Source organism: Stegastes partitus, unplaced genomic scaffold (assembly GCF_000690725.1).
Source record: "Stegastes partitus isolate 25-593 unplaced genomic scaffold, Stegastes_partitus-1.0.2 Scaffold987, whole genome shotgun sequence".
In the NCBI taxonomy this organism is placed as follows: domain Eukaryota; kingdom Metazoa; phylum Chordata; class Actinopteri; family Pomacentridae; genus Stegastes; species Stegastes partitus.
The window spans coordinates 139,153-163,438 of NW_007578718.1; the positions used below are offsets into that span (position 1 = coordinate 139,153).

Below are 24,286 nucleotides of genomic sequence, written 5' to 3' on the forward strand. Positions count from 1 at the left end.
AAAGAATAATAAACCCCTCAGAGGCAGGCGAGGCCAGATGAGAGAAATCACTCATTATTCAAAATGCAAAATTCCAGTAAAACTCACAACAAATATTTTATATAGGAGTACAGTAGATATAGAAATGAAACAGGGGACGCAGGAAAACAAAACATCACACTTGGACCGAACACAAAAAAGCAGCCATAATAAATATATAAAAAAACTCAACGCAGACTATGGAGGAGAGACGCTCAGTGCATCATGGGAAGTCCCAAATCATTCTAGACCTACTAGAGCATAACCAACCTTAACTATAAGCTTCATTTAACTTCATTAAGAGGAAAGTTTTAAGCTTGATCTCAGAAGTAGAGCTGATGTTTACCTCCTGAACCGAAACTTTATTTTCTATTCATGAAGGTGAGATCGATCCGTACATCTTTTCAAATGTGTCAATTCTTTTAAAAGTGTTAGTAATAGTTACCTGTGTACCCTGATAAATGGACTAAAGTGGTTAAATTCATACAGTCGTCCTCAAATGTATTCATAGCCTCCCATTAAAGAAGGAAAAAGTGAAATAAGTTGAAATTGACAAAAGAAGTAATAAATAAAAATGTAATGAAAATCATAACATTGCTTTTGAGTTGTGGTTCAACAGAAATATTAAAATAAAACAACAACAACAACAACAACAAAACAAGCAAACAAGCATGATGGGACCCGTAAACTAACATTTAGTTGAACAACCCTTTGAGCCAATCACTGCAATCAACTCTCAGTCAGACTTCTGCACCTGTTGACAGGTGTTTTGATTTTGTCCCACTGCTCATCAGCAAAGTGCTCTAATTTGTCCAGGAGAGTTTTTTTAAATAATTCTTTTCAACCACAACTCAAAAGCAATGTCTTATTTCACTAAATTATAATTTAGCAATTTTTTTTATTTAGTATTACTTTTTCAGTGTCTAGTTATTTGAGTGACTCTTGTGAGTTTTGCCGTTTCTTTAATGGTGATGAATACATTTGAGGACGACTGTAGTTAATTTTAAAATGATCACTAATTTTCGACAACTGCAATAAAACACTTTCGTTAAATGCAGAGACAGAGAGTTTGGATTCCACACCGCCGTGATTCATGCCTGTAAGTGACTACTTCTCAACAGCAACGACTCCCAAGAGCCGTGACTGTTGTGGTATTTAGTATTGTAGCATCCGCCCTGTCAAAACAATGGAAAAAACATGTACTCTCAGCAAGCAATGCTGAAACACTTAAAACTGGTGGCTCCATCAATTATTAGAAATCCAGCCTCCTACCAAAAAAAGAACCAAGTGTCTTCTTCTAAGAGCTGTGAGTTTAGGTTGAGTAGAAACAGAACACCAAAATTCTGAGAACAAAAACCTTCCCTGTGATGTTTTTGATTCCCCCAAAAGTCTCCATGACAAAAGGGCGCTCATGCATAAAGTCGGATAATTGGCAAAGTCAGATCTCTTGTTAGCAGAAGTGACAGAAAATGGGACGCACATGAAACTTTCCTTGCTCAGCTTTTTAAAGCCAAACTATTCTGCAAGTTCACCATAAACCAGAGCGGCCGACAACTCCGCGTGCATCAGCCTGTCAGCACCACGGGCACCGGACCCATTGAGCCGTCTTCATAGGGGATGTGATTCAGTATTTGGAGACAGGTAAGCGTTGTGCTGTGGTGCAGGTGAGCTGTTGTGTGCCGCGGTGCCGTTCGACCACGGATGACTGGTAGTTTACCATGTGTGAATCTCTCTAACAGAGGGTAAAAAAGGAGCCCCTACAGAACATGTGCAGACTTGACACATCATCCCTCATCCTGCAAACAACTGGAATTCAAAAAGTCCTGAGAGAATGGACTGACACGGGCCCTCTGTAGCCTTTGGGCTGACTCACCGGATGGAGGATGCTGGTACGAGCCACCGATTATTTCAAGTGGCTTTGTCCTTCCTTCCGCTGTCTGTTTCCTTCACGTTTTCTTCACGATAGGAAACAACAGCCACCGAGCTGCAACCTACTGCATTAAAAAAAAGTTTTGCCGAGGATTTGGATCGTGCAGTAAGGCAGACCTGCTAACTTTTCGAGACAGATCTCGTGTCCCGACATGCAAATCTTCCACCACTATTCCATCTGCTAATATTTTGAGGCCGCGTCCTTTGCATATTGTAGCCTGTGACGACTGTGAAAGGTTTAAAGACTTAAAAACAGGCCAGATCATTCGTCCCCTCATGGCAGAATGATAGTGTGGTGAGGCCAGACAGTTAAGTTCTCCAGAATGAGCTGGCTAAGCATCATAATGACTGAATGATGACCCGCTTGTTGAAAAGCCACAACAATCCACTTATTTCCTTCTGATAGATGGTTTAAAGTTCTGCAGGATTAATTAAGTCAAGTCAACTACACAATACTTAGTGGAAAACTCAACACGAGAACACAAAAATAAAGCAAATGCAAAGCTCGTGCATACAAGTTACCCAAATGCCTGTCCAAGCAGTTGTGTCTTGAGCTGGCTTTTAAAAGAAACCAGAGACTCAGCAGACCAACGGGGTGCAGGTAGAGCATTCCAAAGTTTCTCCAAAGCTCGGTCACCCTGCGTCTTGAGCCGAGTCCGAGGGCAGACAACAAATTTAAGACATTTGATCCGAGAGAGCGAGCTGACTGATATGGATGAAGTAGCTCAGCAGCATACGCAGGAGCCTGACTGTGCAATGCTTTGTAAGTAGTAATTTGAATTTTGACTGGATCCAACATATGACAGGGAGCCAGTGAAGGGATTTTAGTATTGGGGTAATATGAGAGCGTCTATTTGATCCAGTTAGTAGTCTTGCAGCAACATCCTGGATTGCTTGCAGACAGTTAAGAGCAGAAATGCAAAGTAAGGAGAAAAGTGCGTTACAAAAGTCAATGCGAGATGCGATGAAGGCATGTATAATCATCTCCAGCTCAACAGTCACGACTATAGACGCCAGTTTACTAATATTTCTCAAATTGAATCAACAGGATTGTGTCAGGTGCCTTATATGGGTGTCAAAGGACAGGGATTGATCAAATATCACCCCTAAATTACGCAAGTTTGCTGTTTTTATTCACAGTCGCCTGATTTGACTCCACCTGTTTAATTTCATCCTGAGATATTTTTCCAACTCCACCCATCCAAAACATACTGGAGTTGGTTGTCCCATTTTGGTTCACCGAAAGCCTGACAGAAACCAGCTGCACCCTGGATCCTGTCTTCTAATGAAAAGCCAATTCTGTAGCAGGCGCTGAGTCAAATCAACACTGCAAGTACTGGCTTATTACTAAGGACAAGCTACACAGCCAAGACGTGTCATTTCCAAGAGCTGAAGTGGTCGTGCATGTGGGCCTTTTTCACACATTTTGGGAAGGTGCGGGGTATTGTGCCATTTGAGATTAACAGGTGACTTAAATTAAAGGACTAACCAACAGAAAGCGTGTCTAGAACTCTAATGGAGGGGTGAGCTTCATTCTTCCAAAGGATATTCCCTTATTTGGTTTCCATGGTGGTCAACCCGTTTAGATCTGGTTACAACAAAGGCAAATAATTCACAGCACTTTCATTAAACCCTTCAGTGACCCCTCACACATTGTCATCCTGGAAGGAAATCGTTCCCATTTGGATAGAAATGTTTCATCACAGGATAAAGGTGATCTCTCAGAATAACTTTGTCCTGATTTGCAGTCACTCTTCCGTCTAAAGGAACAAATGGATCCAAACCATGCCGTCAAAACAACATATGCACAATGTGCACATTTAGAAGAAGCAGATGCACGAGAGCTGCACTGTCACTGTTTGCTGGGTGCCTGAAAGGTGACCTAGTGTACCATATACTGTGACTGTAGTGGCCCCAGGTTGGGTTCCAGCCTGGAAACGTTCATGCACGCTGCTGTCTTTACCTGCTTCTGCAATCTTCACAATCTATAGAAATGTTATCTCTTTGGACCAGTTATTGAAACTCTCTGGAATAATCATTTGGTTTCTCTTCAGACGTCACATGTGACCCAGTTTATCTGCTCTGTTGCGGCTGGACAACACAAAGAATGCAGTTTAGCCACAATATTCTTTCCAATAAACCTGTTAGCACTCCTGCTGCAACACCAAGAGACCAGTATTTATCCCTTCGGAATGGGTGAGTCAGACAACCAGGGACTCATTGTGAGCACTGGTGGCTCTGGTTGTTCCCAAAGATGTTTACCATCATCTTACTCCAACAACAGGAAAGTCGTATTACTGTCACTGTGAGTTCTTCTTATCACAGCCAAGTGTATCATGGTAACATCTGCTCTGTTCCTGCTGCCTCAGATCTCCTACCAACCCACCTGTGTTCTATCACGCATTTTATTTTAAAAAGCACTGATGACATTGCGGATATTAGTACATAAAACATCTGGCCTTGATCACGATAGATTTATGAATGGCAGCATTTGCGAGTCGAAAGACGAGCTGTGGTATCACTCTGCAACTCTACTTACCTCAAACCTCGGCAATGAGAAAACTGCAGGAACAGCGAGTCTTGAGCCCCTTCGACATGATTGGTGATGACAAAAAGAACTTTTATTACCAAGCAGAAAACATCTGCCTCTCTCTGACAGAAGGCTGAATTCCACATCTTCATTGCCAAGTGATGTGTTCACAAGAATACTGCAGCAATCTGTCTCATGGCAGATTACGAACTGAGGAAATTCTTAGAAGAACACCCACTGTTTTGGAAAAACTGCATAGAGGCCAGCTGAGGAAGCTGGCAATATTCTATGACCTTAATGCCAGTGATAGCTAATGATAGCAACTGAGGCAAAACAGGAAGAACTAAGCACAGTCTTCAGATGGAGGCATCTTCGGCCTTGCACTTGCAGAAGAAAAGGAAAGCTGACTCTCAGAAATAGGGTTACCTGTGTTCACGCCCCTGTACGGACTAATATGATGGGAAAGAATATACGGAGCAGCCGTGTTGGCTTTAGGAAACACAGACACAGAATCATGCAGACACAAACCTGGTACCCGCAGTATAACTCTAAAACTTGGCTCCGATGGGAATCAGAGGCTCAGAGAACATACCCAGACAGCTGCAAGGTTACAACACGGTATGTGTGTGCGTGTCGCATTGATGGGTGGGGTGGGCGGTGGCAGGAGGGGTGGTGTTGGTTTGGGGAGTCACGGGACAAAATAGTTCTTGTTTTTCTGTTTTCTTTTTCAGCTACGTTAACGTGCGTGCATGCATGTGTGTTTGAGCATGTGTGTGTGAAAACCATCGCATGAGACTACTGAATAAACCAGCTCCCCGCCCCTCCCCCACAAACGTGACCCTGTACAGACAGTCCTGCTTGTTACCACTAACGCTTTGGTCTCATTCAATAAGATGAGCCTTGTGAGTTTGACCTGCATTTTTGGTTTGACATTTTCTGCAAACACGCTCTGAGTCAAATGAAAAACAGCCGTACAGCCATGGAAATTGCAACGCATTTACCCCCCTGATCCTAATTCAGCAGCTTCAAATAATCAGAATTTTATTTTAAAGTTTGCAAACATTGCAGGTCCTGTTTTCAAGAAGCTGCACAAACATACGTTTCAGATTTGCTGTTTGCTACACTTGTCTCCAGAGTCAGTAGGAGACACTGTCTGCCTGTTCTGCTCAGCCTCATCGGATTTATGTCAAAACTTGTATCAATGGCCTACATCAGGCGCTCCGTCTGCTGTGGGAGTCAACCAGCGACTTTGTAAATGTTCTCCCGTGATCCATATCATTAGGTTTGCGACGCCTTTTAAAGGACTGAAGAAAATCCTTCGTCGAGGTTGTTTTTTTTTTTGTTTTTTTTAAAACCCTCAAACTAAGAAAAACAGTGTTTGGCCACAAAACTACAATCTGGGGTTTCACATCATGCTGGTCACATACTGTATCATTTTATGGACACAAAGACGAAGCCTTAATGTGATTTGGTGCTTGGGTCCCCCTCCGTGTCTCACTCTTAATGTTCTTCATAGTTGTACAATCTAGTCTGACGCGCTGTAAATAAATCCGTATGTCTTCTCGTGGTCGGTCAATTGTTTAAATGTAATGTTGTGTGACCAGCCCTGAGCAGCGGAGGCCTCGGCAAGACGTTCTTTGTGTTCCCTCATTATTTTGTAAAGAGCTGAGAATAATGAAATTAAAGCATAAACTGTATATCTAGCTTAACTGTCCTTATAAAACTATGATTTGCGGTACAGGAAGGGCGTGGTGATCCCTTCATGTTATAGTACAAATCTGGCACGAACATTCCTGCAACATATAAAATGAGCATAAGACTCGCATGGCATGAATGCACAAAACATTCGTGGTAAACATGGCGTCATCCAACAGATGCTCATTAAGAATTTAAAGCTTAAATCAAAGGTCTCAGCAACATTTCACACGGACTCGCAAACAATATAAAACAACAACAGCTCGTATAATTATTGTTTGTGAACATATGTAACAGAGAGAGAGAACAGCACCAGCGACTGCACAGTATAAGATGACATACTCGTTTGTCACCCAGTGAGAAAGCAGCAGGCGTTCTTTAAAAATTTTAAAAGAAACTTTATAATATTTGTAAAGCAGTGCTCACATCAAACTCTTCATTATTTCTCTCCTCTTGTGAATTTGGTTGAATAATACATTAATTAATTTCTGTGTTTGTGTTTTATTTGCCCAAATAAGCAGCAGATATTCGTTAACACACTGTTTCCGCTGTTTTCTCCCATTAAACTATTTTGTGAAAGAAGATTTTGAAGATTTAGCAAAAATAGTAACTGCGAGTTTTTGTCAAGCAAGAAGATAATTATTGTAATAATAATAAAAATCCCCTGACTACCTTAAACATCAAATAGTTTTGTGAAGTTTTGAATCAGGAGACACAACTTTGAGAAATATTGTGTATCAGAAATTCAAATTATTTATCTTGTGAATTTGTCAAACACCTGCATTTCTGCTCTTTTCTTCCTGCAGCAGCATCATGTCGTATTGTTTTTGTACTTTTCTTTAAACACCAAGTTCTACGTTAGCAGCGTAAGAAACGTTTGGACAGTTGCTGCAGCTCCTTAACCAATCAAATCCTTACACTGATATGATCTAATATTGACATCAAGTGGAAACATGCACGGTTAAAAACATGAAGCCAACGGAACAGTGGCAAAAACTGCAGTTCCTTGAATGTCCACTTGAGGCTCACTCCAAAAATGAGTCAATCCCCATAGAGCTTCATGTTAAAATGCCCAACGCTACAGCAGAAATACAAATGTTTACAGCCTGACACAAAAAGCGGTTCTGGTCTCTGTAGGTACTTTTCCTGTCTTTGGTAACAGCACAGGGGATGACTTTATCTATAACTCACTGATTGTAATTTTAATAATGGTTAAACGGATGCATAATTACGCTTTGAGTGAACATGGCCCAGCATTTCACAGGTCTGCACGGGTTCACATCTCAGCTTTCAAATAATAGATGGGTCTGGTTTAGTTCTGGGTAGCTCATTTCTGTGGCTTTTTGGGTCTTTGGATCTGCGAAGACCTCTGGTTCAAAATCACAAAAATGTGTTGTAAATTCTTGTCATAATCCCATCCATCCATCATCTATACACCGCTTAATCCTCATTAGGGTTGCGGGGGGCTGGAGTCTATCCCAGCCGACTAAGGGCGAAGGCAGGGGACACCCTGGACAGGTCACCAGTCCATCGCAGGGCCCAAATTAAGAAAAAATACCAAATATGTCTGATTGTGAGGGGCAAACACCTGTATAAAATCATGTCAACAAAAAAAAAAAACAGAGGCTTCCTCAGGTGTAATCATCCAACTATTGTGACAAAGTTTTTTTTTTCTCTTCTAAATTTAAAGAAGAGTTCAAGAGGTCAAGCTGATGCAAATATACGAAACAAGGCGTACTCTTTAAGTGCCTCTCTTGAAAGAAGGGTATAGTATGTTGAAATCTGATTTGTCACATTACAACCGGGAAAAAGCATGAATTGTGCGCCTGTTTGGCCTCCAGTAAAAATAGCTCTTACGGTTGACTCACAGAGGAAGAAAGAACGTGATAGAAAGTTCCGGCAACAAGTGGGTTTTGTTTTAATCATTCTTTGAAAAGTTAGAACAGCACTGAGGCTTTTTGGAGGTCGCAGCGAAAACACAAGAGTCTTTACAAGTTTGAGGACAACAACTGCATGCCCCAGGAGCCATGTGGTGCCGAAAGAAACATCCTTTTTCACAAAAATGTTTGCGAGGTTTCTCCCTCTGGATGTTACAAAGATGGAGCCATGCAATTAGCTCAGTTTACAGGCATGAAGTGGGATCACAGTCTCTCCCTGTATACTGGGCTTTGTTCTATTTTAATCTTTTATTTTTGGGGGGTTAAAAAAAAAAACTCTTTTCTCGTCACACGCTGCAGCGCAAGTTCAAAGTTTAGTTGCTTCCTCTGGACGAGGAAGAGGAAGGAGGAAGACGTTTACAGTAGCCTCGGTAGTCCGACTGTGTCCGTCTGCCAAGGCCATGAAGTACAGAGCATTCAGGACAGCAGCACGGTTCTTAGTAGATACAAACACACACACAGGTGCAAAGAAATGCAACACTGACCACTGTGCGTAATGGTGATAATGTCCGCTAATGGTTTAATAATGTGAGACCGTGCTAATGACAATAATGATGCGCCAGGAATAGACGCCTCCCGAAATAGAGCAGGGGATGGGTGTCATTAAACAGACTGCAGAGAAAGAGCCTTTGTTTGGTGTGTGTGTGTGTGTGTGTGTGCAAGTGTGTGTGTGGTTCAGAAGCAGTGGTTTGAGGATGGAGTCTGTTCCTGTTTTTTGGTTTGTCAGGCGTCTTTGTTTACACATGCAAGGTGCATGTGCAAGTGGCTGCATGTGCATGACTGTATGACAAACATTGCAAAACTAATTCATCATCTCTGGCTATTTTGAATATCAAATCATTTCTCTGGCATATTGTTTGTGCAAAGTTTGGATTGCAACTGATTGTATCGTGTGCAGATCATGCGCACACACACGTACACACAAAGCTACTGAGACGAGCACGAGCGCGGCGCAGCTTACAGGCTACGAAGTCGGAACAACTCATTCAATAAAAACACGTGAACACTCCTCCGGACAGCTGAAGGCAGACGTGACTGTCGGCACCACTGCAGAGCTAAGCTCCAGCAATGCTCTCAAATTCCACACACTATAAAACATTGCAGCACCATTAAATCGTAAAAGTCTCGTATATTTACAGTGCTACGTGACGCCAAGTGTGGTGTCTATGTGAGCAGAGCAGTCCTTTCTTGTGTAACTATGATTTTAGAGGTGCTGTGAAGTCTTTTATCCTGCTAGATACACGCAGCACTTTTTTATGCAAAACTATCCACAGAGCAATAAATCTGTCCAATAAAGCAGCCGTGGTGAAAAAAGTTAAACCTCACTAAACAAAACTGAACAGATACCTGAACAGTGTTGCTCAGTGCTGGTGTACTGGAGGAAGTGGATGAAATGCAGGCAGTGTGTGGATCTTGTGTTTTGAAGTATGGTCCCTTAAGGGAGAACGCTGCAGGCAGAATGATTCCCATGACACTAGTCTTCTGTTGCTTTACACTGAAAAGAGAATCTGCTCTTGTTGTTTCTTATTTCTTTTAAAGAACTGTGCACAAACACGAGCCACATTTGCACTCAATGAGCTGCAATGAGAAACGAGTTGGAAAACCTGCAACCTGTAACAAAGTACATTAACTCAACCATAGTATTCTCATTTTCTGCTGTTATACTTCTACTTCACTACGTTTATTTAATACATTTAGTTTTTGATTAAATGTTTTTGATTCCTCAGGGGAAACTTTACCAGCTCCATCATTAAATTAAGAAGCACATTAAAGCATGAAGAATTACAATCTAATAATATACATTCCTCATAAACATGCCATTCTGCATAAATAGTACCTTTAAGTCTATTTGATGCGAATACTTTTGCACTTTTATGTATCAATGTGAATGCATGGCTTTTATTTACTTACTTTTATTACTTCAGGTGTAATATTTCACATATATTCTGACGTGGTTATTTTTATTCTGTATATATTTTTGCTCCTTATACTTTTTGACAATACACTGTTATTATTATACTATTTTTATACTGTTTATATTTAGCTGTTTTTCCATTGCACTACTTCTTTCTTATATATTTATATATAGAGATATATTTATAGCTATTTGTTTACAGTATCTATAAACAAGTCACTGCCTCACAAGCTCTACTTCTGTGTCCTCCAGTAGCCAAGCAACGACATTTCCTTACCAGATTTACGGTTGTGTTTTTGTACAATGATAATAAAGAAAGTCCATTTGTAGTTTTTTTTTCTGTACTCTTGTTTTGGGAGTTTTCTTTAAGTTCTGCCCGTTTCTTCCACCTCTGTCTAAGATTCAAGGACATCAGCTTTGAAGGACTGAAAAAAATATATACGTTCATGCGTGCGGTTGAATCGCATCCTCTCAGCAGCGAGGGAAGGATGGTCGTGTCTGGGATGTGATTGGTTGTTCCTGCAGCCTCCCGGCTGGTGGGTATAAGAACCCCTCCTGCAGTCTGTCGGCGGATCAGAGCGCACGGCGCAGTCGGAGCGGGCAGCAGCAGCGGACTGGACACGTCGGGAACTGTAACTTCTGGAACTCACTAAAAAGAGCATATAATTGGTTCTAAAGCATCGGGTCGAGGAGAAGGACTCTGCTGGAATATTGATCGAAAAAGTTTGTCCTTGAGCGCATCGCAGCACCGCGGTCCGGTGAGTCCAGTCAAGGTGGTTTTGAACTGATAGTGCTATTGACCTCTGATTAAAGAAAATGTAGATGCAACCACGTGACTTTACTGTGCTTCTATCTATCTATCTATCTATCTATCTATCTATCTATCTATCTATCTATCTATCTATCTATCTATCTATCTGAGTGCGTAAAAGTTTGGTTTGGGCACTGCGCAAAAGGAGCGAACCATATCACTGATTGCAGGATGGCAACTTTGCATGCAACATGAGTCATCGTTTTGTTTACACCTCGTAGAATTTCATACCTAGTTAAACTTATCCAGCCCTTCGTTTTGCACTTGTTGAAGCGCACTTAAAACCCGATGTGCTGGACTGAGCCCATCATGATCGTTACGCAGATGAAAATGAGCGTCCTTCTCTGTGGCAGCTGGCATTTTCACGAATCAGGCCTGGTCCGATATAGGCATTTATTGGATGATTTATTGGATTTTTTCAGGGTGAAGAGAACTAAACTGCAGAGAACTGGCAGAGGAACTATATTTCACACTGTGATAATGAATCTAAACCGAGGCTGTAAACTCTAACTGAGCAGTGGAGCAGAAACTAGCTGTCCTCTCCCATCTTTGGAAACATTCCTTTGCATTTAGATTACAAGGTGTTTTAACCAAGAGGGATACAACACCAGGAACAATACCAAAAAAAAAAAAAAACGAGTTAACTAAACACCTCATAAACTTCACGTAGGAAGGATTTGTGGCAGGATTATACAAAAACCCAATGGATTCTGTGTACTAATATAGTCTTCTTGTAGTATTTGTATCATATTTTGACGTTTTTTTTAGCAGCTTGTGGAGACTGCTCCTGGAAATTATTGTGGTTTTGAAGTTTTGCAAACTTCAAACTGATTATTGCACAGCAAATTATCAAGCCGACTCCAAAAAAGTAATAATCAAGTTAGGCGGCCTCTTTCCTAAACCTTAAAATGAAACTCACATGTTTTCCATATTTGATTAAAAGGACTTGTGCCGTGTGAACCTCAGACAAATCAGAAGCTCTGCTCAAACATGGCACACGTTTGGAAACAAAGCATCAGTTTGTGCAAGAGAAATGTGTTGTGTTATGTAAATGACTTGATATTTCAAGTCATCCTGTAACTTTGGGGCAGTTATCTGCTGCTGATCCACCGTCCCTTCATCTTGCTGACATCTCTTACTGCCCCCTCCTGCCTTCAGGTCGTTCTGATGACTCCTGCCCTCTAAGGCGTTGTAGTTCAGCTCTCACTCTTTCCTCTGACTGCGCTTTCCGGCACTTTCCTTCTCCTCCCATTGTTCTTCCAAACAGCGCGGAAGATCAAGATGTCAGTTTTCTTGATCTTGGCCTCTTGTTTCTTCCTGCATCCATCTCTGTGTTGTTGGTTTTTTTGAACCATTTCATCTCCCACCCAACACTTCCCTCTCCTGACCACCGCAGAGTCAACCTTGCTGGTTGCCAACTTTCCACCTCCCTCTTTCTAAGATGTGGAGCCAGCAGAGGTCAGAGATGGTTTTCCAAAGCAGAATCCATCAGATTAAGAGGATCAGCCTAATTAAAACTCAGCTTTCCGATCTAATCAGACATGCCTGCTCTAACAAACCCTAATGAGCTGCCGTGTTACACAACACAAAGGCGTCATTCACATGATAAGGAGGATATGCATGGACGGTGGCCAAATTTTTCAAAACTGACTTCTTGTGATATGTGTGTGAGTTCATCCATGTGATTCTCTGTCTTTGTGAGTGCGAACAGAACAAGCCAGTGTTTTTGAGGCAGTTGTCTCGGAGGGAGTTTGTGTGTATTTGTCTTGGTGCAGAAGTGGGTCAGCATGAAAATTTGAAGCGTATTCATAAATGTGATCACTAAGAAGTAAATTAAGCCTTTGTCCACAAACGTTGTCCTTTCTGAACTTTCATATCAAGACGTTTGCACATCTGCTCAGATGCATGTGTGCGTTTGTGTGTGTGTCTGAGTCTGCACAGATACTGCCGTCATAGTCAATCAGCCCATTTATCCTGAGACGCCCCAGGCTGTTCTGGGGGGTACACATGATACTTGAGAGGGTCCGACCCAAGCTAGAGTCCTCTGTCAGACAAAGAAAGAATCTCTGTCTCGCGCAGCAGACACACAACATCGTTGTTCCTCATCTAACCTCAGTTATCACTTGGTGCTGCTCAGTTTTGCTTCACCTCGCCTCCCCTTTATTTTACAGCCTTATTTTCGTCACGCAAAAACATCCCCTGTGCAGTGATGGCATGCAGCACAGACACATGTACGCGCTGATAAATCTCGTCACTATTTCTATTTACAGCCTGCTGGATCTGTTTGATCCACCTCCGTGCTAACGACAACCATAACTGTGTTCAAGCTGCCTGACAAAAAGTGGGATCAGGTTCAAGTGATGCCACAGGTTTGGCTCACTAGTGCGCGGATGCTGTTGCTCTTACCTCATTGAATGTAAAACTGCTTGTGATTACTAAACAGATTTTTTTTTTTTTACTGTCAACAAGTAAACTTAGCAAACAGATATAGAAATTTAGCACGCAGATGTTCTTCTTGTCTGACTCAGAGGATGAAAATTACAAGCCTCATTTCTTGGTGTTTCGGCTGGTTTAAATTTAACTTTGCACATCTTTTTTATTTATTTTTTTCAAATGAGTTATTCCACAGCCTGGTCAGGTGTGACTTTAAATGATCAGATAGTGGCCAGTGCACGGACCAATCACTATAAAAGTCCACCTTAAAATGCAGATTCATCAGATGACAAAAGACCACAGATGACAAGACATGCTGATGGTGCATGTTAGCTGTAGAAAAGTCGCCTCTGTTTTTCGTCTAATGAAATCATTTCAGACAGCTCTGGATGTCCAACAAAGTGATCCTGTCCCCTACAATATCCACCAACTTTACCGAGTCCTTCTGGAGCGGTGGGACAACATTCCTTAAGTCAGCATCAACAACCTCATTAAGTCTATCAGTCGCAGATGTGTGACTTGTTACTTATTTGTGATTTGTGGTTTATGATCCCGCTCTCCATCTGCCTGTTTCCGAAAAGTGCATATTTGGTTGTTTTATGACGTCTAGTCTGTTGCAGACACTCCGTGTTCTGGAGCAACAAATACTTATTCCTCTGTGTTAACATGAGTGGAAGGAATTTAACAATATATTCCATGCTGCATTTATGATTCTATGCCTCCAGATTCATGATAACATATGCTAATATTAAACTAGACCAAGGACATTGGCTGTGAGATGCTACTTGCGCATCGCTAACATGATAAATACAAGTAAAAAGGCAATAGTTTTAAAAATTAAAAAGCACTTCTATAGTCAAATGAGTGATTCTGTAAAAATAGACAGACAGATAAAATAGATAAAACTCAATAATAAATACTTAAGTCACAAACAAAACATATAGTCGTATAGATTACAGTGTTTACTATTGTAACCACGTTAGCCTAGCTGCTAATTAGCGCTAACTACTAACTACAACTGAGAAAACACAATTTTAACCTGAATGAATTTGAAAACCTGTCGTAAATATGATATAAACCCATCTAACAGTCGTTGAGATATTATTATAATTTCCCTCAGAACCATGAATATGAACCCCAGACTAAAAAAAAAAAGAAAAAAAATCAAGTGATCAGTCATTCCGAATCCATTAACTTTGGTGCCTCAAGTTATTTCATAGCATAAAGCAAAACTGTGATCGTTGGCCACGCTGTAGATAAATCACGTCATTAGGATTCATCCTCTGGGGACCATGAGTGTCGATAAATTTCCGTGAAATTCGTCTATTTGCCGTCATCTGGACCAACGTGGTGGATTGGCAGACCATCCCAGTCGTCTCTAGAGCCACACTGAAAACTCTCTGCTATCCTGTTCTTCTCTTTCTTCCCTTCACCTTCACCCCAACCTCCCTCAGCCTGGTTCTGCCGGAGGTTTCTTAACCTATAAAGGGAGTTTTTCTTTTCCACAGAACTTGCTGAAAGGGAATTATCGGATTTGTTGGGTTTTCCCCCCCATAACATTGAACCACTGTCTTTATGAAAAGTGCCCTGACATGACTTCTGTTTTGAAGTGGTGCCATATAAATTAAACTGAGCTCTTATCCTCTTTTTCGGTAAAGTTGCGCAACAAGTTTTCTGATTTTTTTCTTTTTTAACAAGATGGCTCATCTGTTTTCTGTACAGGACAGAACAACCGTGGACTCGGACCTCCGCTGCCGGGCCTGGAGCGAGCACCCAGTGTGTGGATGCGAGTGCCTCTAAGTGAGTGTTTTCCGACACCTTTGTGCCTTTAAGTGAGCAAACGTTTGCTGTGCGAGGATGAGGGCCATCGCACTGCTGTGTCTCTTCATGGTCGTGGAGGTCGGAGCCTCCAGGTTCATCCGTGACTCCCAAGGGGTCCCCGAAGCTCCAGAACCCCCCAAGAGCAACGCCTCGGCCGGGATTCCGTCCCCGCAGCCGGGCCGACCGCGGAGCGCCTTCCCCCCCATGTGCATAAAGCCCACGGAGATCAAGCACGCCTTCAAGTACGTGAACACCATCATATCCTGCCTGATCTTCGTGGTGGGGATCATCGGCAACTCGACGCTGCTCAGGATCATTTATAAGAACAAGTGCATGAGGAACGGACCCAATGTTCTGATCGGCAGCCTGGCGCTGGGGGACCTGCTTTACATCATCATCGCCATCCCCATCAATGTGTTCAAGGTAAACACCTTTTATCCGCCTCCAGTGTTTGTTCGATTATGTGAAGGGTGACCTCCGCCTGCTCTGTGGATCAAAAACACTATTTGTGCTGATAAGACGCAGGTTTTGCACGACATAAAATCTTGATTTGACAACGAGTACAATGCCTCGCGTCTGTCTCTAATTTCGCAAGACTTTAATCCAAAGCAATTTCCGTGCCCATTTATTTCACAGCTACATTTGCAGCGCCTTAGTTTGTAACGTCCTGTGGTTTTGTGTGGTTGATTTATGAGTTTGTTACTGTGGTTTGCATCTTTGTTCAGTGTGTTTCATGTGGTTTTGCCAATTGCTGGTTTTATAATAGACTGATTTCCTACCTAGACTACAATATAAACCAAAACACAGTTCATTAAAGGCAGATGCTAAGAGCTGTGTTGGGGTTTTCAGCCAAATGTCTTTTGATCGCTTGCCGCGAGTGTCTGTTAAGTGAAAATATCCAACTGAGATAATCATAATAAGAAAGCCAGTTACAAATTACAAGACCAAAACAAAACTGAAACTTCTTTAATTCACAATCTGAAAGGATTTGCTTTAATTGAAGGAAGCTGGAGTGCTTAATCCAGGCAAACCTGAGTAAAAGTCACCCCGTTTCATGTTTCTTTGGTCCTGCATCTCTCGAGAGTATGAAGATGCATGTCAAGACGCTAATGAGAATTAATGAAGGAAGCTCATGTGAGCTCTGATTGTTTCAAGAGACGAGAGACAATGCAGCAGGTTTGTATAAGCACTTCTCTCATCAAGTGCAAACCTGATTTGTTAAATAGACTCTCCTGACCCAGAACAGAACTCGTCCCCTCTGGGAGAAGAACTTCAGCCACAGCCTGTTGTTATAGCTGCTCATTAATGATGGAGGACATGAGGAAGAAAGGGCCTCCAAATGAACCACATAGCGTTCTATCTGTGTTTACACAGGTGACCCTTCTTAAGTTTCGCTCATCACAAATCTGTTTCCTCTTGTTCCTCCTGCGCTGTTTGTCTCTGCAGCTGATAGCGGAGGACTGGCCGTTCGGAGTGTACGTCTGCAAGTTGATGCCGTTCATCCAGAAAGCCTCGGTGGGAATCACCGTACTCAGCCTGTGCGCTCTCAGCATTGACCGGTGAGGACACCGATACGCACACACAGATAAGAAGCACTATGATCGAAAGCCGCTAACGCATATTTGTGCCCCGCAGCTACCACGCGGTGACGTCATGGAGCAGGGTGAAGGGGATGGGGATCCCTCTGTGGAAAGCAGTGGAGGTGACACTGATCTGGCTGGTTGCCGTGGTGCTGGCCGTCCCCGAGGCGCTGGCGTTCGACATGCTGGAGATGCCGTACAGAGGCAACAAGCTGCGCATCTGCCTGCTGCATCCAGAGCAGACCACCAACTTTATGAAGGTGAGACCTGTCACCTGTTAGAGGTGGTGGAGGGAGTCTGTCCAGACTTTCATATCACAATGTAAAAATACTCTAAAATACCAGGCAGCAGAGCAAAAACTGCTTCAGTGCTTCATAATGTGGTAATTGAGTATTTATACCTGCTGGCTGGATGTGTTTTTATACAAAGTAATAGTATGCAGTGTGTTTTTTTTCACTTCTAGAGAGGCGTGCTTAGTGAGATCAGTAGGTATCGTTTGCAAAAATACAGAAAAGGCACACACGCCAAGTGTTTTTGTTATTTGTTCTCTCTGGTTTACCTAATTTGTGCTTTCAAATGACCCCAAGTAGTTTCCGATTGCATGTTTCTTCACTGTGTGCTCATTTTTCACTACAATATAAATCCTGCACCTCCATGACACAACTGTGCCAGGAAGTAGAGCAGACTCATAATAAATGTCTTCTGCGCAGGATAATTAAGTTATCATGCCATAAATCCTAAAAAAAAAAAAAAAAAAGTTGAATTTCTTCAAAAACATATTTTAGAATCTGGAATCAACATGTACAATATTTTTCCAAGTGCTCACAGATGTTGTCCTGAAAAATGGAGGTATTTTACTATGTACATTTTTATTTCTTTATTTCGTTGTTTCCTGTCTGCTTTGTGCAAACAGCCCGTAGTTTAAGCTGAAAAGTCCCTGAATTTTTGTCACATGACTGTTGGTCGCAGGTGAGTCAGTCATGGCTTCGTAGTTTCACCAAGAGTGCAGAATTTGTATTTTTTTCAATAAATCTGTTGACTGCGAGATAACTGGGAGATAACAGGCCTTTTAAAACTGTCGGCGGGGTTTTGGGGTTCAAAGGATTCATCATCTGTGCGCAGAAATTAACAGGATATTGGAGTCAAAATTAAAGTTAATATTTAAACACGCAAAGACAATCAGTGCAAAAAAAACAAAAAAAAACCTTATAAAAACAAGAAGGAAATATGTGAGTATAAACATGATAAACCCAAAACAGCTGCAGATTTTTATCTGTCTTTGAAATATGATCAGAACAAGTTCGGCTTGGCGAAGCGCAGATATTTATCACTTCAGAATATTTAATGGGGATGTTGTCCTAAAAACACATGGTACAAATTATCCTGTGGGGTGTTTTACATCTATCTGTGCAACAAGGGGAAAAAAGACAGCTTGGATTTTGTTCAGCAAGCACTTGATGTTACTTTCATGTACATATGTCAGCGGACCGGTTCGCTCCAAAGGAGAAGCGTCCGGTCAGCAACAAAACAATTAGAGCGTGTCTGCAGACAGGACCTCCTCTTTCTCTGCCAGCAAGTAATTAGTGATATCAAAAAAATGCAAGATGACCCAGTGCAGGCAAAATATGTCACTGTTTCTCATAATGTACGTTCAGAAACCTGCAGACGGGAGGCAGGAAGACATTTCCAGTATGTGGCTTCACTCACGTCAGATGAGGAGAACTGGAAATAATCCTTAAAGCTGTCTGTTAATATGTAGTTTTAGCAGTGGTGTGTCAAACTTCTGCAGAACTTCCCACGCACGAGGGCACTCCCGCTGCAGACCGTATCGTGCTGCAGATCAGATGTGTCAGTCAAAGTTCCAGCTGTGTCATGCAGTGCACTGTGTAGGAATGCTGAGGATCTGCAGTTCAGAAGCTGCACTGTAAAATGTGAAAAGTTGATCTAACTTAGGAAACCGGTTGCACTCAAAAAAAGGTAAGTAAATATAACCATTAGTGTTAAATATCTGCTTGTACAGTTTACTTAAAATGTAGGTGTATTTACTTAATTTTGTGAACTTAAAAAATAGCAAGTATAATGATGAAGTATAATCTTCCAAGGGTTAGAAACTTAAATAATAATCATTCATCAGATTGATACAGCGCTTCTCTAGACACTCAATGACGCTTTACACTGTCAGTTTTTCATCCACACACATTCATCCCAGTGGTGGTAGCTACGATTGTAGCCCTGGGGCAAACTGACAGAGGCGTGGCTGCCATCCTGCCCCTCCGACCACCACCTCAACAATCCATTCACACACCAGACAAGGTGGGTGAAGTGTCTTGCCCAAAGACACAACAACCATAACACATGTCACAGGGCGAAATCAAACCGCCGACCTTCTGGTCATTGACCGACCCGCTCTACCACCTGAGCCACAGCCGCCCTGTAAAGTTTCTGGAAACTTCTCCTGCACTTCTCTACTGCACATGTGCACCGCTGAGCTCTGTGTTCAGTCCAGGAACAGAACCTTTCAAGTCCAGTTTACTCAAGTGTGCTTAGTTTTATAACTCTTTAAGGAAAAATGAGTACATACAGTCCATGAGTTAAATGAACAGGACAGTGAGAAATAAGTAAAGTACACCAATGTGATTCAAGTAAGCATAGGTACTACCTTTTAGAGCAGCGGTCCCCAACCACTGGGCCGCGGACCGGAACCGGGCTGTGGGCCATTTGGTACCGGGCCACACAGAAAGAATACAAACGTTTTATTGGTTTATTTTTATTTTCAGGGGCGTTTTGAAAAATGACAAGCTCGTCTTCCCGTCACTTCGGTTTGTGCTCGTTTCCCACACTTGACTGTCAGTTTTTATGCTCGGCCGTTAAACAAAGCCGTCGGTCAGAAACAAACGTCTCAGGAGAGCTTATTTGGAAAGTGGGAGAAACTCGATGCTGAGACCGAAGAAAAAGTAAGGAAACTTTTTAATAGAAAAAAACTATTATTTTTGTTATGTGATAGAAAAATTTCTTCCTTAAAACCGGTCCGTGGTGCAAAAAAGGCTGAAGACCAGTGTTTTAGACTGCGTAGAACCACAGAAAGGTCATGCGCACTAAAGCAGATGTTGATTTCTGCAGGTGGATCTCTGTTCAGGTGGCTACAATATGTTTTGCTGTCCCTGTTTGCAGCCTTGCTTAGCTTCCCTGCCAGCAGTCCCTCCCTGCTTCTTCAAACTAGCGGGAGCAAAGACTGGAGATCTATTTTGTGCAAGAGACTGACTGTGCACGAGTACCTCAAACGACCCCACTTCAAAGAAACCGAACAATCCCTTTAATCAAGGAAATGTCTTCAGTTCAGCCAAAGGGAAATTTTCCTAAATGCCAGATAATGTCAGATACAAGAGAGAGACTCGTTGTTCCAAAACATCCACAGCAACATCTAAACCAAATTTACGGCCTTTGTACCAATTTTTGCATTAAAAGGGCAGAGAAGCACAAGAGACAGAGGTTGTTCTAAATCACAGGAAATCTTAACCAAATTTACGGTGTTTTTACTGCTTGTGAAGTTCTGGAAGTTTCCTACAATCTCAAAAAAAATTACATAAAACCCCCTGTACTAGTATTTTAACTTTATCTTACTGGGTCTTTTTTTTTTTCCCTCCAGCGCTACCAGGAAGTCAAAGATTGGTGGCTGTTTGGCTTCTATTTCTGCTTCCCACTGGCCTGCACTGGAATCTTCTACACGCTCATGTCCTGCGAGATGCTCAGTCGCAAAAAAGGCATGCGGATCGCGCTCAACGACCACATGAAACAGGTACGCACGCGAAAGCCGGCTAATTCAGAAGCACTCAGACTCGGAGGGCGCTCACTAGATTCACTATTTCTCTTTGTGTTCGCGTAGCGGAGGGAAGTAGCGAAGACAGTGTTCTGCCTGGTGCTGATTTTCGCTTTCTGCTGGCTGCCCCTTCATCTCAGCCGTATTCTGAAGAAAACAATCTACGACCAAAATGACCCCAACCGCTGCGAGCTGCTCAGGTAGGCGCACAGATAACCGGCCTCACCGCAACGTCATGATAACCCATTGTTCTGCAATGTGCGACTTCCCTTTCCATTTCGTACTCTCTGTAAACTTTGCCCTTGTCCCCGCCAGCTTCCTCTTAGTGATGGATTACATCGGCATCAACATGGCCTCCTTAAACTCCTGCATTAACCCGATTGCCCTCTACTTTGTCAGCCAGAAGTTTAAAAACTGCTTCCAGGTAAGAGGGGACACGCCGGCACTACAAATGAGGTATTAATGGAAAACACACTTACCAAAAAAAGCTGTGCGTTTTTCTTGCAGTCCTGCCTGTGCTGCTGGTGCTACAGATCTTCTCCTCTGGACGAACGAGGCTCCGGAGGACGCTGGAAGGGTTCCTGCAACGGTAACGGATTGGACCGCTCCAGCTCCCGCTCCAGCTCCAGTCAGAAATACACAAGCTCTTCTTAAACCCACACAGTCGTTGCGCGCCTCTTCTCCCAAACCAACGTTCCCGTCATCGGCTCCCATCGTGGAGAATCTGCTGCGTCACTGCCAACATATCAGATGTGAGTCAGGAAGGGGAGGATAACGGAGCGAGGTAGAGGTCACTTCTACAGGACTCACTGTGGTCTGAAAGACTCAGAGATCGACCCAAACTGGGGGTTGAAATAACAGAACTGTGCCTTGTCCGGTTTCTAACACTAAAAGCGATAATGAAACCGCATCAACGTGTTCATACTCGGGCACTGAGGCTTGCGTAGAGGACTTAAAGGCTCTCAGTGCACCAATATGGTAAATACATTTATAAAGAATGTTTATTCAAGCTACTTGTAAATTGATGTACAGTATTATTTACATGTAGAGTGCAGACTTATGGTTATATCTCGACTTAGTGCTTCCTGTATGAATGAGCACTGATAAATACTACCTGTTGAAGCTTTTTAATACCTCACGGTGGAAAGCTAGAGGGAAACTGTGACCCTGAGTGATGATCCGAAAGGCCTTAAAGTTGCCTTTTTTTATTATTAAAATGCACATTTGTGCCTCTGCCGACACAAGACTAGTTAGTTCTCTGACAATCAACTGCATGTTGTCACTGCTCAAAGCCCACCGGTGACATCATAGCAGAGCAAAATGGGCCCCACTGTTTGCCTTCCAGTCATGTGGAGAGTCAAGCATTGGCAATCTTTTTATCTGGAAATCATCACTGCTTTAAGTCATGTGGAGGGCAGCTGTTGACTAAGAACGCTGACTAACACCAGACGATTCCCATCATGCCACATTATGAGCTCTATTATTGCTGCAGTGCTATTTTATGTTTTCAGTGGTCTCTGTTCACACTGTGTATAAAGTCTTCATTTGAGTCTTACAATGTAGCTTCTATTTTTCTAAGAAAATATCACAAAACGCACGAAGAGCTCGAGCCAGCGTTGAATATTTCACCTCCACCGGGGCGTGGCGGTGTTACAAAGCAGTTCATATGGCTGGAGATTCCTTCTAAAGAGCTGCTTCCTGGAAGACGTATTTTTAGTTTAGCCATTTAAATGCTTTAGGAATGAAACTGTTTAAAGCGAGTGTTTTTAGATGAAACTATCTACATAAGGATCATAGAATTTCTATATATACATGCACACATAGCAGTGTGACAAATTAAAGGAAAAACTAGAGTACAAAGAAATGCAGATTCCACTCGTTAAACGAACTGCATGGTACAATGAAGGAGTTAATATCCAATAATGGTATTTGGCATGTGCAAGAATACTGCCAGGCTGATTGTGATTTTGTATCAAGATGGCAAAAGGAAAAGATTTAAGTGACTTTGAAAGAGGATTGTTGGGGCACTGATGGCAGGAGCTTCAGTCACAAAGACGGCTCAACTGGCTGGTGTTCCAGTAGGAGCACTGACTAAAAATCACAGCGATTGAAACTGTGGTTAACAGCACATGTTTGACGACCGTGATGCATAAGTGCGATATATAAGGAAAACCACAAGAGCAACTCTTACACATGTGACTGAGAATGTCAATACAGGATGTGATCAGGCTGTCAACAAGGACAGCACATCGGCAGTTACATAGAGAGAGATGTTCTGGTTGGGTTCCAGTGCATAAACCCGTAACTGCAAAGATTAATGCATATTGAAGAGTCCCGTGGTGCAAAAACCAGATGCACTGGTCTACAAAGTGAGGGGATCTGGTCGCTCTGTGGTGCTGCAGGGGGCATTTTGCTGGCATGGTTTGGGTCTACCAGCCTCCTTAGATGAAAGGGTCACTGCAGATCAACACGTGTTGTTCTGAGTTAGTAAGTGAGTTGGCACGAGTTGGTCACTGGTTGATCCGATGAGTTGACAATGATGTGAATCACATGCTGCGGCCTGGACAGTCACCAGATCTGAAACCAAGTGAACATCAACAGGAGGTTTTTGACTGATGTGTTAAACAGTGCTCTGCTCCACCATCACCAAAAGCCACAACACATTTTGGAAGAATGGTTGTTCACCCTTCCAGCAGAGTTCCAAAGACTTGGAGAATCAAAACTTAGGAACATTGAAGCTGTCCTGGTGGCACACAGGGCCCGGCGTCTTACTCATAATGTTGATTTTTCCTTTAATTTGTCATACATGCTTTATATTGAATACAGTGACCAGACAATGAAATTCAAGACGTCTAACTAAACTAGCATGTTAAACTGATGTTTGTGAAGGAGATTTGCAGGCAAAGAATGTTGTAAGAAATTAAATATGTGAGGTGCAGCTAAGGAAGAGAAAGGTTTTCCTTTATTTATGTTACAATAATGTTAAGGAGTCTGCAGCTGGACAAAGCTGCAAAACTCAGTATAAATCCTGTAATGCCAAAACATCGAGACATTTGTTTTCATTGTATATTAAGTGAGTCTATGCAAGTGATAGAAGCTCAGGATGAATCATTTTCATCTCGTGCTTTTTTTCCCCCTCCCTCAGTACATCGTGAGATGAAACTTTTTCACCTTTTATAAGAGCAACATAATAAAATGTGTTTTTGCTGAGAGACGAGACAATGTGTTCATTCACACTGAAGAAGTTTAAAATAGAGCAGATCTGGGTTCGTTACACTAATGCTTGGATACAGAATTTATGTTGCCACCGTGTTGTTGACAATATCAGCTGATGGTGCTGAATGTGACTCATTACACTCATCATATCTATTTATGTCTTCTTCACCCTGGCTAGAGCTGCGTCCAAAAGCGACTGTGTGCTGGAAGCTGTGAGCAGCTTTGTGAGTGTCTTTATAGAGGGACCACCAAGTTAAAACCTGTAGCAGTCATTTTGAAGTTGAACATATATGTGAATAATGTCCCTTAAAATTGCATTTATAGTGTACTTATTTGTTCAGAGAATACAGTAATAAATATTATTTTATAGCATCTGTCTTGTTTGAGTTATTTTCTGAGTTCAGCAGATTGACTGAGGGTCATCCCTGTCACTTGTGACGTAGTTTCACTGTTTATGACATGTCATAATCCATCCATCCATCCATTATCTATACACCGCTTAATCCTCACTAGGGTCACGGGGGGCTGGAGTCTATCCCAGCTGACTCAGGGCGAAGGCAGGGGACACCCTGGACAGGTCACCA

The 24,286-nt window shown here is 42.3% G+C and overlaps 1 protein-coding gene across 1 annotated transcript; it reads left to right on the forward strand.

Annotated features, from left to right (window-relative positions):
- The first annotated feature begins 10,611 nt into the window (after positions 1-10,611).
- Positions 10,612-24,074, forward strand: LOC103366846 (endothelin B receptor-like). The gene is made up of 8 exons (XM_008294689.1): positions 10,612-10,782; positions 14,991-15,512; positions 16,536-16,648; positions 16,725-16,929; positions 20,316-20,465; positions 20,553-20,686; positions 20,802-20,910; positions 20,994-24,074. Exons 2-8 carry the CDS (start codon positions 15,126-15,128, stop codon positions 21,138-21,140), a joined length of 1,245 nt encoding a protein of 414 aa, XP_008292911.1. The 5' UTR covers positions 10,612-10,782; positions 14,991-15,125; the 3' UTR covers positions 21,141-24,074.
- Positions 24,075-24,286: the final 212 nt, after the last annotated feature.

Excerpts from the sequence above, each read along its gene's own strand:
- LOC103366846 (XM_008294689.1), top strand. The coding sequence starts at position 15,126 with ATGAGGGCCATCGCACTGCTGTGTCTCTTCATGGTCGTGGAGGTCGGA. Across the intron at positions 20,466-20,552 it reads TCAACGACCACATGAAACAG|CGGAGGGAAGTAGCGAAGAC; the intron begins GTACGCACGCGA and ends GTGTTCGCGTAG. Across the intron at positions 20,687-20,801 it reads AACCGCTGCGAGCTGCTCAG|CTTCCTCTTAGTGATGGATT; the intron begins GTAGGCGCACAG and ends TGTCCCCGCCAG.